The 20171-nt window shown below is 41.0% G+C and overlaps 1 protein-coding gene across 3 annotated transcripts in view; it reads right to left on the bottom strand.

The window, feature by feature from the left end:
* The window catches only part of mllt10 (MLLT10 histone lysine methyltransferase DOT1L cofactor), an 81394-nt gene extending 65240 nt beyond the window's left edge, over positions 1–16154 (bottom strand). For 2 of the 3 annotated variants that reach the window (XM_064949324.1, XM_064949327.1), the window contains exons 1-3: positions 14856–16154; positions 11556–11635; positions 7927–7981 (exon numbers count right to left, since the gene is read on the bottom strand). In XM_064949324.1, the coding sequence (XP_064805396.1) occupies positions 7927–7981; positions 11556–11635; positions 14856–15018 (298 nt within the window). In that variant the 5' untranslated portion in view covers positions 15019–16154. The remainder of the gene's footprint in view (positions 1–7926; positions 7982–11555; positions 11636–14855) is intronic. The other variant, XM_064949326.1, reaches the window with a different exon arrangement.
* Between the last annotated feature and the right edge of the window lie 4017 nt (positions 16155–20171).

A 20171-nucleotide genomic window follows, 5' to 3' on the forward strand; every position in this document is an offset into this window, starting at 1 on the left:
AGGTAAACAAGAAAGGCACTCTCTGGAGCACGTTATGCCGCGGAGCTGAGCAGACGTTGACAAACCGAGCTCTTCAAAGTTATTCTATTTTTACCTAAATAACAACGTTGAAACAATATTCTAACATCGGCTGATAAATTGTCAAGTACTTACCTTCCCAAAGAGCCATGGACCTCCGACCGAGAGGCAAGAAGGACGACCAAAACGCAGTTGATTCCCAAGATGACGATAACGCTACAGCTAGCAAGACTAGCATTAGCCCTCATAACTCAGATGACAGTTCCCGACTGTTGCTCTCAGCAGCCTCTTGCAAGCCTGCCGACATGCTGGCTACTCTCTTCCGGGAAATTCAGGATGGTAACAGAGGTCTTTCTCTGAAAATTGATTTTTTAAAAAAGAAAAAAAAAAAAGAATCGGCTGAACTCCATTCTTCCATTGACGACCTGAAATCCTCCATGAATGATCTCCTTTTGAGAACGACTGAGGCAGAATTGCGCATTAGCACAGTTGAAGATACCATCGCTAGACATGACCAGGTCTTGATACAACTGCAAAAGGACAATGTCTACCTCAAAAACAAGGTAGTTCAGATGGAGAACCAGAGTAGACGTAGTAATATCCGTGTGGTGGGATTGAAAGAGGACAGCGAGGGCCGTGACCCGGGTCCATTTCTTCACTCAATGGATCCAGGAGGTCCTAGGCATAATCAACTTCACCAAGCCACTGGAAATCGAACGCGCCCACAGAACATCAGCGCCGAAACCCTGGCCAGATGAGCCCCCACGAGCCGTCCTGATCAGGTTCCTCCGTTTCCAAGACAGAGAGAAGATACTGCAACTCGCAAGAGCCAAAGGGGACATCACCATTGATAAAAAGAGGGTCAGCCTTTTCCCAGATATGAGCGCGGATCTCGCCAGACGTCGCAAGCAGTTCAGACCTGCCGCCAAAGCACTGAAGGAGAAGAACATCACCGGCTACCTCATCCACCCTGCGCGGATGAGAGTTCAGTACAAAGGCCGAAGCCATCTCTTCAACACACCAGGAGAAGTGCACACTTTTCTCAAAGAACTGAGCAACGTCTGAGCCAGGACGGTCTCTCTGGGGGATAAAATGCAGTTAGTTTGTTTTCTCTTATCCGGATTGAACTGCTGGTATCTCCCGGTCACTATAATTGATTTGTACATTTTCAACTAACCTTATCTTTCCGGGGTGAGTTTTATTACATTTACAGGAGAGTATATTTTGGTTTAGTCCATATCTACTGGGCGAAGCAATAAGTGGGCTTAGGCCCACTGCTTTCCCCCTCGTTTATGTTAATCTTTCGAAAAGAGACTCAAGCATCCCTTACCGTGGGCAGTAAATATTCAGCCATAAATATCTATTCACAACGTTTGTTTTCAATTTAGAGAGATCGCAGGTTTTAGTTTACGCCAAGGTTTAGCTAGTAAGAGCAAGATGGAAAGCGAGGAGCAACGTATCTCTACAAGTGTATTCATGTTTGATTGTTGGGATTGTTGTTTTAGTCTGACAATCGGGGTGGGTGGGATTTTTATTATTTTTTTCTTCCTTTTTTCTATGTTTATTGTTTCCTTCCTAAAGAGACACACAGGTCACGTTTGTACTCAAACCAAAGTTGAAACATTTCCTAATTATCTGCATATGATAGATTTCTATTCAGTTACATATTCGAAACCCAAACTATGCTTAATCCACTAAAATATGTCACATTCAACGTAAAAGGTCTTAACAGCCCGATTAAAAGGAAAAGAGTCTATACATACCTTAAGAAATTAAAGGCTGACATTGTGTTTTTACAAGAAACACATCTTACAGCCAGTGAACACAAGAAATTGAAGAGGGAATGGGTAGGACAAGTTTTTGCATCCTCTTTTAACTTTTAACTGAAATTTTGATAAGTAGACACATCCCCTTCTGCGTCAACAACACCATCTCTGATCCCTCTGGCAGGTTTGTTTTGGTGCAGGGGCATATGTTTTCAGAGTCTTGGACCCTATTGACTATTTATGCTCCTAACTTCGATGACCATATGTTTATTCAGAATGTCTTCCTTCAGATTGCTCAAGCACCACCAGGATAGCTACTGGTTGGAGGAGATTTTAATTTTTGCTTAGATACAGTTCTTGATAGGTCTTCTGATAAACCCTCACTTCTTACCAAAGCCGGCAAGCTCACCATGTCATTCATGAAAGATCTCAATTTACTAGACATCTGGAGACAGTTGCACCCACAGGATAGGGACTACTCTTTTTATTCACACCCACACAAGACACACACACGCATAGATAACTTTTTACTTTCGACACAACTGTTTCATAGAGTGTTAGATGTCAAGTATCTCCCCAGATTACTTAGTGACCATTCTCCTCTGGTATTATCAATCTCCATTCCTACCAAGGTAAATGGAGCATATAGATGGAGACTAAATTCTACACTCCTAAACCAACCTGAATTTTGTGCATTCATCAAAGAGCAGATCAATATTTTTACTTTGACAAACAAACCCTCTGCTACTGACAGCTTCATTCTTTGGGACACATTGAAGGCCTATCTGAGGGGACTATACTAAAGGGCTGAAGAGAAAACACGGTGCGGAACTGAGTGCCCTTGAATCTGAAATCTCTGAGCTAGAGAAAACCTACCAAAGAGGCCCGATTACAGGCTTTTGGTAAATAAAAAAAACTTAAATATAACATTCTGAACACATATCAAGCTGAGAGGGCCATCAATAAATCAAAACAGCGTTATTACGAGCTAGGAGAGAAAGCTCACAAAGTATTGGCATGGCAACTGAAAGCAGAGGACAATTAATGCCATAGAAACTCTTACTAATGAGATATCTTTCGACCCTACTGAAATTAATAATACTTTTAAGAAATACTATGAAGACCTCTACACTTCCCAATCAAGCGATGATCTATCAGAGATCGACTCCTTTCTCTCCTCTCTCAACCTCCCATGCCTGTCAGTGGAAGACAGCGAGCGCCTGAGTGAACACTTCTCAGTTCCTGAATTGTTGGAGGCCATTAAATCCTTACCTTCTAATAAATCTCCTGGGGAGGATGGCTTCCCTCCAGAGTTCTATAAAGAATTTAGGGAGCTGTTGGTCCCCTACCTTATGGAGGTACTTAAAAAAGCCAGAGAAGACAACTGCTTTCCAGAGACTTTCTCTCAAGCAGTGATTACTGTAATCCACAAGAAAGGGAAAAACCCGCTAAAGTGCGCCTCCTATAGACCAATCTCTCTCCTTAACACAGATTGTAAACTGGTCACCAAGATGCTATCCAAGAGACTGGAGTCATGTCTTCCCCTGTTGGTCAACCCAGATCAGACTGGTTTCATAATTAATAGATTGTCCTCCAATAATCTCAGAAGGTTCTTTGATATAATTCACCTTGCTAACAAAAACAAAATACCTAGTGTCGCAGTCTCCCTCGACGCTGAAAAGGCCTTTGATAGGGTTGAATGGCCATACCTCTTTCGCGTCTTGGAAAAGTTTGGCTTAGGTACCGTGTTTGTAAATTTGATAAAATCACTCTACAAATCTCCTAGGATTGCTACCAATGGGATTACTTCCTCGTCTTTCCCTCTTTATAGGGGGAACAGACAAGGTTGCCCAATTAGCCCCCACCTCTTTGCCCTCGCCATCGAACCGTTGGCTGAGGCTATTAGAACGTGCCCTGACATACATGGCTTTGAGGTGGGCCCCCATACCCATAAATTATCACTCTTTGCGGACGACCTTATCTTATTTCTAACAAACCCAGAACACTCACTCTCTCACTTGCAGATCCTACTACAGTGTTATAGTTCTTTCTCTGGATATAAGGTCAATTTTGATAAAAAGCGAAATCTTACCGTTGTCTGTCTTTGACCATCAAGCACAAGTTTCCTTTTAGATGGTCGCCTATGGGCTTCACATATTTGGGCATAATGGTGGATGGTAATCTGAATAACCTCTATAAACTCAATCTGGCCAGTTTGTTGCAAAAGGTGGAGGTTGACCTTTGTAAATGGATGGACTTACCTCACTGTACTGGGTAGAATCAATGTAATTAAAATTAATGTCCTTCCCAGATTTCTATATCTTTTTCAATCTCTCCCTATCCCTGTTCCCGCAGCATTTTTTTCCTCTCTCGACAAGCTGACCAGACGGTTTATCTGGCACGGCAAAACCCCTAGGGTTGGCCTGGATAAACTGACCCTTGATTACAGTCAAGGGGGCTTAAACCTCCCCAATTTTAGAATGTACTACTGGGCTGCACAGTCTAGGTTTCTGGCTCAGAGGTTTGACAATGCTTCCTCTCCCTCATGGTTGAACATTGAAAAGCTTGAGGTATGTGATGACACTGGGGCAGAATTGTTTTACAAATGGGACAGAAAATCTATAAAAACCATCACAGACAACCTTTTAATCATACATTCTGTCCTGGCATGGTGCAAACTGCATGAGCTGTTTGGACGAGGGGGATTCCTTTCCCCTAAAACCCCTTTATGGAACAATAGATTGATCCCTATGTTTTTCCAGAATAGTAACTTTAGACCATGGTCTGATAAGGGGAATAATCTTCTGGAACATTGTTACGAGGAGGGAGTTCTTATGTCTTTTGATCAGCTGAAACAGAAATACCACTTGCCTAACAGGGACTTCTTTAGCTACCTACAACTACGAAACTTTATTAGGGTGACTCTCAAGGGACAATGGATCCTACCTAAGATGTCACCTATTGAACAACTCTGCCACGCAGACCAACCACTGTTCAAGACCATTTCCCGTGTATACGATGCTCTTATGTCAGGACTAACACTGCCTGGGCTTGATAAACCCTGACTTAGATGGGGAAAAGATCTGGGTATTGATCTTGATGAGGATCTATGGAGTGACATATGCAGGGATGGTGTTACATCCACATTGAACTCCAGATACAGACTGATCCAGTTTAATTTCCTCCATCAGCTCTATATCACCCCATCTAGACTGCACAAGTTCAACCCAGATATCACCTCCCTATATTTTAGACGTGGCTCAGATGAAGGAACATTCCTCCATTCCACTTGGCAGTGTTCAAAACTACACGGTTTCTGGCAGGGGGTATGCGATACCATATCCTCAATTCACGAGATTGCATTCCCTTTAGACCCGGAGGTCTGTCTACTGGGTAACTTTACTAACACCAATCTTAGGCAAAGCCATACTATAAAGCTAACAGAAATATTGCTAGCGATTGCCAAGAAATGTATTGCCTTGAAATGGAAATTGGATTCCTCCCTGCCAGTTGCAATGTGGCTATCGGAAGTTAATAGTTGTATCACTTTGGAGAAAATCACTTACTGCTTGAGGAATAAGTTAAAGACATTTTACAGAATTTGGCAACCTTTTGACTATATGGAGAATCTCCCCCCACATCTCATTGATTTAATCTATATACAATCCTCACATAATGTTTCACACGTAATGAATAATATGTAGCCTACGGCAGGTGATCCAATGTCTCGTTATTATTATTTTTTCTTATTGTATGTTTGTTTATATAATTATAATTATTTATTTTGTTACGCTCGTCTGTTACTGTCACTTTGTCCTATAGTTGTCTAATATCTTTTCACTTTTGTTTGGAATGTTCTTAATTTGAAAATGCAAAAAAAAGAATATATATATATTAAAAAAAAGAAAGGCACTCTCCGCACGCATGAAAAAGCTCTGACTCGGCAGGGTCCACTCATTCAGACTGCTCTTTCTCCCTCATTTTTCAGAATACAAGCCTGAAACAATTTCTAAAGACTGTTGACATCTAGTGGAAGGCATAGGAACTGCAATTTGAGTTCTAAGTCAATGGACACTGTAATGGCATTGAATAGAAAACTACAACAAAAAAACCTACTTCCTGAATGGATTTTTCTCAGGTTTTCACCTGCCAAATCAGTTATGTTATACTCACCGACATTATTTTAAACATTTTGGAAACTTTAGAGTATTTTCTATCCAAATCTACTAATTATATGCATATCCTATCTTCTCGGCCTGAGTAGAAGGCAGTTTAATTTGGGCATGCTTTTCATCCAAAATTCCAAATGCTGCCCCTTACCCCAGAGAAGTTAAATACGGAAGACACATTTCAGTTGAAGGCATTCAGTTGTACAACTGACTTGGTATCCCCCTTTCCCTTTCTGTGAGCTTGTGTGGCCTACCACTTCGATAATGAGGCATTGTTGCTCCTAGACATTTCCACTTCACAATAACAGCACTTACAGTTGACACGGGCAGCTCTAATAGGGCAGAAAAGTGCCTTACTGACTTGTTGGAAAAGTGGCATCATATGATGGTGTCACGTTGAAAGTAACAGAGCTCTTCAGTAAGGCCATTCTACTGCCTATTATTTGTCTATGGAAATTGCATGGCTGTGCTTGATTTTATACACCTGTCAGCAACAGGTGTGTCTGAAATAGCCGAATCAACTAATTTGAAGGGGTGTCTAGATACTTTTGTATTTATAGTGTACGTTCCATCCATGTTTACAGTCTTCGCTGTGACCTCTTGGTGAACCCAGAGAGGAGCCTCCTCTCAGCCCTATTTACCCAAGCCTGGCTCGCCCCCTCATAAACACACACAACAGGCAGCACACATCCCATTAATGAGACAAAATAAGCATTGGCTAACCACAGAACCTTGTTAGAGGCCAACAGCCTGTGTGTCAATAGTTGATGGGATTACTCAGATCAAGGAGGCTCCATATCAGTGTTTCCCAAAGTAGGGGCTTGGTTCATAGAACCGGGGTTACATCAGTAACCTCCCACGGCCGCTAGAGGTGGTTGTAATAAACAGAGGTTTCTGTTTTCTTCCTACAAATGTGTCTATCTTTTGAATGGTTTAAACTACAAAATATTATGACCCCATCACTGAGATATAAGACTCTCTGGAACACGTATGTCTGTTTCCCTCTACAATGTCAACATGCCACGCAGGACTCATTGGAACAGAGTGGACAAGACCAGGCACTAAACCCAACTGAGGGAAAAAAGAACATCACTAGCTAGGTTTCCATCCAATTGAGACAGATTTTCATGCAAATATTCTAAAATCTGCATGATAACAATATGCACATTTTCCCACCAGAGATGTTTCCATCAAATTTACTTGTTGCGAATAAACATCTGTGTGTGATGGCGTAGTGGACATAAAAATACATTTTGTGGTTAAATTCCCACGTACCGAATACAAGTTAAAAGGGTTCCATCACATTTTCAACTGTGCTAATGGCAGAGAATCGAACATAGGGGAGACTCGCACTTGAGCCTTTCACTTTTCAGTTTTGGTCCACCAGCTTCAAAAAGCTCTAAAACCTGCGGAGCTGCTAGCAATGGTTTGGGTCTCACTGTGTGTCCCTTACAGATGGTTCATCATAACATGTACTGAGTATTGTAGGCTTTCCCATATAAACTGAAATTGAGCAAACAGTGCAGCAACCAGGAAATGACAGAATGATTTATACATTGCCTGCTTGACCCGATTTCCACTAGATAGCATAGCCACAAAGTCAGATGCCGGTCCGGTGGGAGAAATCAATAGGCGAATATCACAGCCAATCACAACACTTGCGGGTAAGTAATACCGTGAAAGACTATCATTCCACTATTACTGCAGATATATGATGGACATTTTCTGAAATTGAAATGCAAAATTATATGTAAAAATCCTGTGTAGCCCCTTTAACCATCTGTAAGGGACACACAGTGAGACCCAAACCATTCCTGGCAGCACCGCAGCTGCATTGTGAATTCACATGGAATTGTATTACTTTTTCGAACGTAATGCCAATAAAAATGGCAGTTTAAACGTTAAGAACATTTTTCCATTTGTCACATCCCTACACATAACACACCTATCCCAGACATATAGGTGATTCTTACCTCCGTTATCAGTCCTCTTGAGGGCGCCATCTTTGTGGGGGCAAAGCTCACACCTCTGCAGAGAGAGAAACAGGAGGGAGGGAGACATGGGCGATTAGCAAAACTCTTTATCATGCAGATATATACTATACTATATAGGCTCTGCATCTGTCCTCGTGCTCCTAGACCTTAGTGCTGCTTTTGATACCATCAATCAACACATTCTTTTGGAGAGATTGGAAACCCAAATTGGTTGGGTTTGGCCTGGTTTAGATCTCATCTGTCAGCAAGATATCAGTTTGTCTCTGAATGGTTTGTCCTCTGACAAATCAACTGTTAATTTCGGGTATTCCTCAAGGTTACGTTTTAGGACCACTATTGTTTTCAGTATATATTTAACCTCTTGGGAATGTCATTCGGAAACATAATGTTAACTTTCACTGCTATGCGGATGACACAGCTGTACATTTCAATGAAAAATGGTGAAGCCCCAAAATTGCCCTCGCTGGAAGCCTGCGTTTCTTTTTCCCCCTTTTTTTCTCCTCAATTTTGTGGTATCCAATTGTTTTAGTAGCTACTATCTTGTCTCATCGCTACAACTCCTGTACGGGCTCAGGAGAGACGAAGGTTGAAAGTCATGCGTCCTCCGATACACAACCCAACCAAGCCGCACTGCTTCTTAACACAGAGCGCATCCAACCCGGAAGCCAGCCACACCAATGTGTCGGAGGAAACACCGTGCACCTGGCAACCTTGGTTAGTGCGCACTGATCCCGGCCCACCACTGGAGTCTGTGGTGCGCGATGAGACAAGGACATCCCTACCGTCAAGCCCTCCCTAACCCGGACGATGCTAGGCCAATTGTGCACCGCCCCACGGACCTCCCGGTCGCGGCCGGTTACGACAGAGCCTGGGCGCAAACCCAGTCTCTGATGGCACAGCTGGCGCTGCAGAACAGCGCCCTTAACCACTGCGCCACCTGGGAGGCCCGGAAGTCTGTGTTTCGGACATAAGGAAGTGGATGGCTGCAAACTTTCTACTTTTAAACTCGGACAAAATAGAGATGCTTGTTCTAGGTCCCAAGAAACAAAGAGACCTTCTGTTGAATCTGACAATTAATCTTGATGGTTGTGCAGTCGTCTCAAATAAAACTGAAGGACCTCGGCGTTACTCTGGAGCCTGATCTCTCTTTTGACGAACATATCAAGACTGTTTCAAGGACAGCTTTTTTCCATTTACGTAACATTGCAAAAATCAGAAATGTTCTGTCCAAAAACGATGCAGAAAAGTTAATCCATGCTTTTGTTACTTCTAGGTTAGACTGCTGCAATGCTCTACTTTCTGGCTACCCGGATAAAGCACTAAAAAAACTTCAGTTAGTGCTAAATACGGCTGCTAGAATCCTGACTAGAACCAAACAATGTGATCATATTACTCCAGTGCTAGCATCCCTACACTGGCTTCCAGTTAAGGCAAGGGCTGATTTCAAGGTTTTACTGCTAACCTCCAAAGCATTACTTGGGCTTGCTCCTACCTATTTTTCCGATTTGGTCCTGCCGTACATACCTACACGTACGCTACGGTCACAAGATGCAGGCCTCCTAATTGTCCCTAGAATTTCTATTAAAAAAACAGCTAGAGGCAGGGCTTTCTCCTATAGAACCATTTTTATGGAATGGTCTGCCTACCTATGTGAGAGACGCAGACTTGGTCTCAACCTTTAACTCTTTACTGAAGACTCATCTCTTCAGAAGGTCCTATGATTAAGTGTAGTCTGGTCCAGGAGTGTGAAGGTGGACGGAAAGGCACTGGAGCAACGAATCGCCCTTGCTGTCTCTGCCTGGCCAGTTCCCCTCTCTCCACTGGGATTCTCTGCCTCTAACCCTATTACAGGGGCTGAGTCACTGGCTTACTGGTGCTCTTCCATGCCGTCCCTAGGAGGGGTGCGTCACTTGAGTGGGTTGAGTCACTGACGTGGTCTTCCTGTCTGGGTTGGCGCCCCCCCCTGGGTTGTGCCGTGGTGGGGATCTTTGTAGGCTATACTCGGCCTTGTCTCAGGATGGTAAGTTGGTGGTTGAAGATATCCCTCTCGTGGTGTGGGGGCTGTGCTTTGCAAAGTGGGTGGGGTTATGTCCTGCCTGTTTGGCCCTGTCCGAGGATATCATCAGATGGGGCCACAGTGTCTCCTGACCCCTCCTGTCTCAGCCTCCAGATTTATGCTGCAGTAGTTTGTGTCGGGGGACTAGGGTCAGTCTGTTATATCTGGAGTTTTTATCCTGTCTTATCCGGTGTCTTGTGTGAATTTAAGTATGCTCTCTCTAATTCTCTCTTTCTCTCGGAGGACCTGAGCCCTAGGACCATGCATCAGGACTACCTGGCATGATGACTCCTTATTGTCCCCAGTCCACCTGGCCGTGCTGCTGCTCCAGTTTAAACTGTTCTGCCTGGGGCTATGGAACCCTGACCCGTTCACTGTGATTATTATTTGACCATGCTGGTCATTTATGAACATTTGAACATCTTGGCCATGTTCTGTTATAATCTCCATCCGGCACAGCCAGAAGAGGACTGGCCACCCCTCATAGCCTGGTTCCTCTTGGTTTCGTCCTAGGTTTTGGCCTTTCTAGTGAGTTTTTCCTAGCCACTGTGCTTCTACACCTGCATTGCTTGCTGTTGGGGGTTTTAGGCTGGGTTTCTGTACAGCACTTTGATATATCAGCTGATGTAAGAAGGGCTATATAAATAAATTTGATTTGATTTAGATACACTCACAAGCATGTGCCCTAATCTCTTTCTAACACACACTTTTGGGTAATCAGTGATCCAACACTTATCAAATAAGTATAAGTTGGTTCCACCCCATAGCATAGGAAGGGAGGGCCTAGTTGGCTTCAAGCCTCAGCTTTTCCTACAGTACAAACATACTACTGCCCAAGACTGCTTCCCTTTCCTGTGTGTCTGTGTCCGTGTGTTTTTATCTCTCCAGTCGTGCCAATTTCACACCCGTTACTCCACCGCTACAACAGGATGCATGCCATCCCTCAACATCCCTGACAGTTTTTGTCCACACAATATCATAAGAGACTATGACACCACTGTTTAACCATTTCTACAGCCAGGATGAGAAATACTCTGGGGTGCGTCTTAGGCATGCCTGTTGCTTCCACGGACATGACCCACTCTGTCATTGTAATATTAACCAATGTTGTACTTGTTTTTTTTTGGATTGGTTAATACAAGCACCACATGGTAGTATTTACTGCCAGGTAGTAGAGCTGGGAAATATGGACAAACATCCATATCACCATAAATTGCCTGAATTAATGTGATAAAGAGCGTAAGTTTAAGTTCATAATATGTTTAAGTTCAAACCTCACATATCTCTAGTATAGGCTACTTACTGTAATGAACGACATATGGAAAATGCCTGCGATAAGTGATCAGTATTGTCGGTAACAATAGTTATTGGTTTACTGTCCCAGCTCTACCAGGTAGTTGCCAATTGTGTTGAATTCTTTAAAGTAAGTGCCAGAGAGTACCTATTTATACCACATCGTTTCCTATAAAGTATCAGCTTAATACTAGTGGAAGCTCTATCATAAAATACAGTGCTGAGAATGCATTGTTGATATTGTATTGATCAGACTCACCACTCTGGCTGCTCTCTCCTGAGATTCACACTTCCTGCAGAACCAGGGTCCAGTGGGCACCTGCACGATGCCATAGCACGCTGCAGAGAGAACACAGTTATTAACCACAACACTAGGGCTGGAAAATACGGGCAAAATCAAATGTTTACATTTTTTTTTACAAATATTGTCATTTAGAGCATTTATTTGCAGAAAATGACAACTGGTCAAAATAACAAATAAGATGCAGTGTTGTCAGACCTCGAATAACACTAAAAAAATATGTTCATATTCATTTTTAAACACAATACGAATGTTTTAACTTAGGAAGAGTTCAGAAATCAATATTTGGTGGAATAACCCTGATTTTCAATCACAGTTTTCATGCGTCTTTGCATGCTTTCCACCAGTCTTTCACATTGATGTTGTGTGACTTTATGCCACTCCTGGCGCAAAAATCCAAGCAGCTCGGCTTTGTTTGATGGCTTGTGACCACCCATAACTAATTTAGTGTTGTTTACACTGTTCCAAAAAGGCAGAAAAATGATACTGTAAAGTAAAAGCACCTGTTTGTCAAATAATATTCATGCAGCTCTTGCTCATATATCCTCCCTTTTCTTGATCTCCTTATTATGATGATCATCGTTATAATAATATGTAATGTTGTTATCATTAGTAGCCTTGTATTACTTGTAGGCCTAAGAGCACATCCTGTTAAGTCTTATACTCTAACTTACTTAGGCCTATATTTCAATATGTATCAATAATTAATTTGTTCATGACATCAAACTGCATACGAGACATTCATGCTTGAAATGCAACCAAGCATTTTAGTTTTAAAATGAAATAAAGAGAGCTTTGAATATTTACACTATGCAATAAACAGCAAATGAATGCATGCATGCAACTATTTTTAGTCTGCTGTAATAAAGGCTTTATATATATTTTTTGTCATTGTTAGATGAGACTCTCTGGTACACTTATTTATTTAGTGTTGTTTACACTGTTCCAAATGGTCAGAAAAAGTTATAATATTGTAATCTAACAGCAACTGTTTGCCACACATAATACTCACACAACGCGTGCTCTGATAACTTATTTTCTTGATCTCCAGTAGTTTCCGCAACTAAGTCAAATGTCTTCCACAGATCTGACTTCCCCTTTCCCTCCTGAGCAACCAGTAAACATCCGCCCAGTTCGAGTTTCTTTTTCACATCCTCCGCATCCATTTTGCTGTCACGTGTTACTGTGTTTGGAGTTTGTTATAACCAATTCATTGATGTGATTATTTGGTCACATGCATGGTATGCTTACATGTTTCACAAAGAGAGCAAGGGCTGAGGGAATAGGGAATATTTTTCCTAAACAAATTAGGGACTTCAGTAACAGAACTGGTCAGTCAGAAACAAGTAAGAAACTAAATGGCTGAAATGGTGTTACAGATTCAGCATGGACAGAGCAATAAACAATTGCTGTGCTGGGGTGCATTTTTGCAGCAGTAGGGAGTAGAGCGAGACAACATGTGCTAGTCACACAGGCACTCACTTTTTTTGTTATACAATGTGACCATCGGGCTAATTCTCAACTCATGTGTGTCTTAATTATTTAATCAAACCGTGTGCTTAAAGCATCTGACAAGCTCAGTGAATATGTAGTTTTATTTTATTCAAACACATAGGGCGTGTGTCTATATATGGAAAAATAAGTTAAAACATTTTGACCAATCGATTGGTTGAAAGAACAGGAGGACTCTCAGGTTGACCAAGATTATTTTGTCGGGACAGCTCTAATCAACAGAAATAATCCACTGATAATAAAAAGGGTAATGTTTATATTGTTGTGGACAGAGGAGTCAGTGATTGGTACAATCGTGTCACAATGTGTTGGTTAGCTACAGATTACATTTACACTCCCAAGTGGCACAGAGGTGTAAAGGCACTGTATTTCATTGCAAGAGGCATCACTACAGTCCATGGTTCTAATCCAGGCTGTATCACATCCCGCCGTGATTGGGAGTCCCATAGGGCGGCGCACAATTGGCCTAGCGTCGTCCAGGTTTGGCTGTCATTGTAAGTAAGAATTTGTTCTTAACTGACTTGCCTAGTTAAATAAATGTTAAATTAAAAATGTAAATACTTTTGACCCAATTAATTCACATTTAAAACGAATGGGTGGGTGCGTATTTAATAACAAGGGTCTAAAGCATGTACAAATAGGTGTGTTTAGTTGCATGGGTAAGAGGCCAGATATTCAATTCACCAGAATTATGACAAATACGAAACAAAGCATGACAATGATCACAGGTTTCTCTCACAAAGCCAAAATCACCAGCATTGACTGGATACCAGAGTCAGTCAGTCAGCCAAGTTCTGATTGTGACTTTGTCAACAGAATCTGAGTACCATTGACATTGTTGTTTGGATCTGTGAAACCATCTGTCTTGTTTGGGTTTAATGTGTTGCAGACAATCTTAAGCTAGCTACACAGCCTGGTTCCTTCTGTATAACAACTTAGCTAGTTCCCTAACTGCATGGCACTATTGTTTACAAAACTTATCTCGCAATATATTGGGCAAATATGATTTAGTAGTTGGCTATCATCACGGATAGTGTGGTAATGTGTATCATTGGGTAAGACCTTGTAGCCAAAATGTTTGTTAAATTCTACAAATAGTATAGCCAGGATAACATTACAGCAAATGTTGACAACTGCAGAAATGTTAGTTACTTTAGCCAACTCCATACCTACTAGACAGGAAGGCTAGCTATGTAGCGTGGGTATGGAGTTGGCTAAAGTAACAAATGTCTGTAGTTGTCAAGATAGGCTGTACTGTTTTCTTGGCTATACAACTCGTAGGAATTAAATAACATGTTAGATAATTTATCTTACCCAATTATTAACATTACCACACGCGCGCACAACTGTAGATTGAATAGAACTAACTAACAATATAACCTTGGCTATTGGCTAGCTGAATAGTTCGCTAGCTAGCTAATAGCAAAACTAGCTAGAGTAGGGGAGTATTCATTACGGAAACCGTTTACCGTTTAAAAGCCAAACGGAAGCAAACATAGAAAAAGACCATCCCTACTGGACAAAGGTAGATCACTCCCGTCTCGTTCCGTTTGCTTCCATTTTTTAAAACAGAATCAACGTAATGAATACACCCCAGCTAACGTTGATAGCTAGCCAGCTTCATGGCAGACGATCAACCGCGATAGCTAGCCTTAGCTAGCTAGCTAGCAACTAGCTAACGTTAGTTATCGGATGTTAGTTAAGCAAATTTCATGTTACATGCATTTGACTTTATTCGGTGTTTACCTTGATGGACTGCAACATTGCAGCCGTGACCGTCACAGTAGACGAGAGGGTTTTCTGCCCAGCCTCTCTCGTCTGAGCACACGCAGCAACCTCCAATCATCTCCTTCATATTATTTGCCAAAAAGTCGTTGTCCGCTGCCAGGCACAGCTCGCCGGAGACCATCTACGGAGAAAGTGAACATGCGAAGACAACAAAGATGAGCCTAAACCTTTGCAGAAGATCCTCATCTACCCACTGTGACAACGCTTTTGGTCTCACTTGGCCGAAATGTCATGTTTTAGTCGTGTTTACAATCCGTTTCGACACCGTATTTTTTCCACTTCAGCGAAGGCTACACACCGCGCGAGCGAGAAGAAGCGGCCGGTCGGAAAGTGGAAGTGCGTAATCACGAATGGCCAGTGACAGCACAGAAAGGATGGATGTGATTGGCTCACAGAGTGTTGCCAGTTTGCGTGGCGCCATTTTGACTCCACATGGCCTTTTAAAACGAATGTGTTTGCTTTGGAAACTTTTGTAACACTAGCTACTGCCATGCGTGGTTTTTACAAATGGTGAATTGCGATTGGCAGCATTGTATCACCAAATACCAACATGAGGTTTTTAAAATATGCATTATGCATACCTTATCATAACAAAAACACGTATGACGATTTATCTATTGTTTGTAGGCTATTGTTGTCATTAAATATTTTTTTTAAATAGCATAAAGATGTAGCCAAGGCCTATGGTTTAAAACCATGTTTAGGAAACCTAGACATAATTTTGCTTTCAAATAATATAATGTCATTCATTGAGCACTAAGACACTGTAGGTCAACTTATATTTGCATATGAACGTTTCATGGTGAATTGCATGATGCATGCATGGCCCAGGTTTTTTGTTGGTTGCAAACACTATAAGCCTATACACATCTGACAGTGCCCACTGCCTTTACATTAGCCCTGAATAAAACATAAGTGTTTGTTTGTGTCACTGTCATTGCCTTTCCAATTAGGCCTATATATCATCTCATGTGTGTGTGTGTGTGTGTGTGTGTGTGTGTGTGTGTGTGTGTGTGTGTGTGTGTGTGTGTGTGTGTGTGTGTGCGTGTGTGTGTGTGTGTTACAAAATGGTTTAAGGAATAGGCACAGTGAGGGAGAAATGTATGTGTAATTACTCGGGGGTTAGAATGAGTGGGATAATTGTATACAGTCAAATCTGCTCTCAAACATTACTGCTAGAATCTTAAATTAGAGAAAAACATGGAAGGCCTACATAAAGCATGAATGGAGCTGAAATAATATGTTTACATGTGTATTTTTGTGTTTAACTCTTGGAAGACTCAATAGTCAAATTATGAGCTAAAATAAATCCCAAATAATCTAATAAATGTTTTTTTAACAGAACTGGGCATGTCAAATCAATATATATATATATATATATATATATATATATATATATTTATTTATTTTTTTTAATTTAAATTAAATGTTCAACTCAGTAAATTACTTCCACTTTACAATGCAAAAGCACACTTTTTAAACAAAATTGCATTACACTTTTGTTTTAAACGTTGTTAATTACATAATCTTGGTTAAATCAATCAGAGAAACGGCACTGTGCATGGATATATTCTGCTTGCATCACCGTCCGCGAGCCCTCAGAAGTCTCCGGCTCGCTCCCGGTTTGGTTTCCAGAGAAACGTAATGACTTGCCAATAATGCGGGAGAGCACACGAGCGTCTTCCGTGTAATGTGGAGAGCGAAAGGTCCTCGGGAGTGGTCTCCCTATTGTTGGCTTTAATTTCAAATTGCTCAAACGCTCCAGTCCACACTGGGCTCCGCACAAAACGGGGAAAAGGGGAAGAGGGGAGGAAAAGGAAAAAAAGTGAATTGTGTGTGGCAGGGGAAAACCTATTAGAGTTGGCGAGAACAAAGGAAGGCGAGGGGGGCAGCTGTCGGAGGGTTGGAGGCTACTGAAACACTGAAATAGCAAATTATTTTTACAACTTGCACTTGATTAAGTCTAAGTCTTCCCGTACATGTGCTCTCTTCGTGCTCAGAGAGAAGAGGGTTCATGCATTGGCGAGAGGAAATTACTTCTGCGCTGCTTCCTGTTACAATTCAGTGCCCCTATAACAGGTTTACTAATGGAAACTATATAGCGAGGTTATATATTGGCTTAATTTTAATGACGCAAACTGCTGGCACAGGGATCAGTGTCAAATATATATGCTGTTTTGTAGAAAACTATAATATAGCCAACACATATAACATATAGGCCTATAACAAACATGCCTATTCTGTTATTGGGTCTATATTTGTTATTTGCCTATATGTTATTTTGCACAAAATAGTAGGCTAACCTTGCATGCACACATGAAACTAAGATTTGTAATTTCTTAGGCCTATAGGCTAATACATGGCACAACATCGCAGTTATTTTTGGTCATGAACCTATAACAGTTCAAGAACTTCTGTAGCATATACTTAATTAAACCGTGAAAATCCACAATATTTTAAATTCCAAATTTGTATGTAGGCTATAATTTTTTACAAATTATTTTAAAATGTATTTGATAAAATAGCCTAGTGAACTGTAATGTCTTTTTGTATCAACATCACATTTTACCATGTAAAATGTTTTTGGGAGTTCCACACCTCATGTGACTTGTTATAGTTTGTTGTGGTTAGTGTTTGAGACATGGAGGTGAGCTTCATGTTTAACCCTGACATGACAGATTTGATCTCCACTGATGTAGTACACTGTAACTGTTAAAGAGAGACATTTGGAAAGAGAGACATTTCTACATCTGACCAACTTTCCCAAATATGTTTTCTGTCATGCAGTGCCATGCTTCTTATGACTAGGATCCAAATTCATCCAAAGGCTGAAAAACTATTGCGGTTGGTTTCTTGGATTTGCTCTCAGATGTTATATATTTCAAGGTAAGGTTTTGCACATGTTTAGAATATAATTTATGATGTATTGTATTTGTCAGGGTCTCGGTAACATAGCAGAAACAGTTCTGCTGACTCCAAACTTCAGCCCCTGTGAAATGCAACCCTTTTAAAATGAGAAAAACTTTAAACGAATTGACCCCATTCACATTTCCAAAACAATGCATTAAAAAAATAATGTTCTTCTCTTTTTTTACACTTGGCCTATATGTTTTTTTTAACCGAATTTAGTAAACCATGTAATTATATATTGTCTTTGTCTTTACACAACCCTTTTGAATCGCTTGTCACGTTCCATTAACTGTAGGATACGTCTATAGGCCTATGCTCAATGATTGGGCAAATGGTTAAAAGACTAAGAAATGTTCAATGTTGTGTGAATGACATTGTGAAATGATTAAATAATAAATATGCCTGGTAGGCAACTTTCAACGTTTATTTTAATCGGTTGGGCAGCGTTTCGAAGCCAAGCTGGGTCTTTCTTAGTTTACCCTCTAGTCCAGCATCTGGGTGTTTTTATGAATGTGCATACCATCCCACGAAAGATATTTGGGAAACACCATCTACCATCTATGAATTATTGTATTAAATATGGCCTCCTCAGCCCCTCCCACTGTTGGCTACCACTTCAGACAAATGATGGCCAACGGTATCTGGCAGTCAGTCCTCTGTTCAGTCAAGAGACTGCTTATTAACACGGGCAGAGACCATAGGCTACATTAAACCAACATGACACTGCATGACTGTCCTGTTCCATGAGACACTCACGGCGATGGGGGTTGTCTTGCATGCAGCCTGAAGGCCTAAGGGCCGTGGGGATTAAGTGGGAAAACTGCAGAGTAAAGACCTATATATAGAAGGTATGATGGTGGAATACGAAGGAACAGGTTTTCAAAACAAATTGTGTAATCACTGAACTCTAAAAAATGAAATACATCGCATAGGCTACCTGTATAATTATGAAAATTAATATAAAATATATAACAACCAACATAAATAAATACATTTTTGTCTAAATTTCGACCAAATAATTAACCGATTTATTTTACCTTCTGTCGTATGTTACATGTCTTACAATTATTTCCCATGCAGGCAACATTTTAAATATTTCACACTTGACTGTTCATGTCGAAAATCCTCTCTAGTTCAGAACTAGAACAAAACTGTGAATGGGACATCGGGTCTATTGGGAGACTGAACCAGATAACCTGGAGGGTAAACCAGGTTGGGGGTTGAGAAACTATAGGTGTAAAAGATTGGTTAAGACCAGCCTTCATCAAACCGAATTCAGACAGCCAAATCGGCCTTGTTGTGTATGATGAACATTGACGCCAGATCAACATCGTTAATAATTGATGTTCAGATCATGGATGGAGGGGTAATGATAAACTCCCCCTCTGTCTCTCTCTCTCACACACACACACAACCTTGTTCGTTAACAAAAAAGGCCACTAAATAAATTGGATCTTATTTGTGTGTCGATTGTTAGGCTGCAATATCGAACATCATATGAAGCTGTGGCGTATGGCTTTCCTGACAGAGATGAGTGGAAAACGTATGGTCAACTAATAACAAAGCTTTTATACATACATAATTGTCTTTTTTACTCGAGTACCTTCTCTTTTGATCTATTGTTTGCATTATTGTTCGCCTCGCCTCCATAGGTGGTTGTTGTTATGAGTAGCTTGTTAACAAATATATGATTTATCAAAATGGTTTTATACTGTCTGCACTCATGTTTTTAAATAATTAAACAACATAATAATTATGCAACAACACACACACACACACACACACACACACACACACACACACACACACACACACACACACACACACACACACACATACACACCAACTCAAAGTTCTAGTTCTATATCGCACGGACCTGAGGATGAGCTGACGCATGGCATGGCTTCAGTGCCTCATTCAGTCATCTGTCTGTTGGTTCTAACAATAAGCCAAACGTATAATTACACGGTATGTAATGAGTAATTAGCGAGCTGGGCCAGAGAGTCTTCACAGCCATGTGTAGTCTGCGATGACCATCTATCTCCCTCTCTCTCTTTCTCTCTCTGTCTCTCTCAATTCAATTCATGGGGCTTGGAATGGGAAACATATGTTAACATTACCAAAGCAAGTGAAGTAGATAATATACAAAAGTGAAATGAACAATTAAAAAGAACAGTAAACATTACACTCACAGAAGTTCCAAAATAATAAAGAGATTACAAATGTAATAGTATATACAGTGTTGTAACGATGTGCAAATGGTTAAAGTACAAAAGGGAAAATAAATAAACATTAATATGGGTTGTATTTACAATGGTGTTTGTTCTTCACTGGTTGCCCTTTTCTTGTGGCAACAGGTCACAA

The sequence above is a fragment of the Oncorhynchus masou genome, chromosome 30, assembly GCF_036934945.1.
Source record: "Oncorhynchus masou masou isolate Uvic2021 chromosome 30, UVic_Omas_1.1, whole genome shotgun sequence".
Taxonomy (NCBI): Eukaryota; Metazoa; Chordata; class Actinopteri; order Salmoniformes; family Salmonidae; genus Oncorhynchus; species Oncorhynchus masou.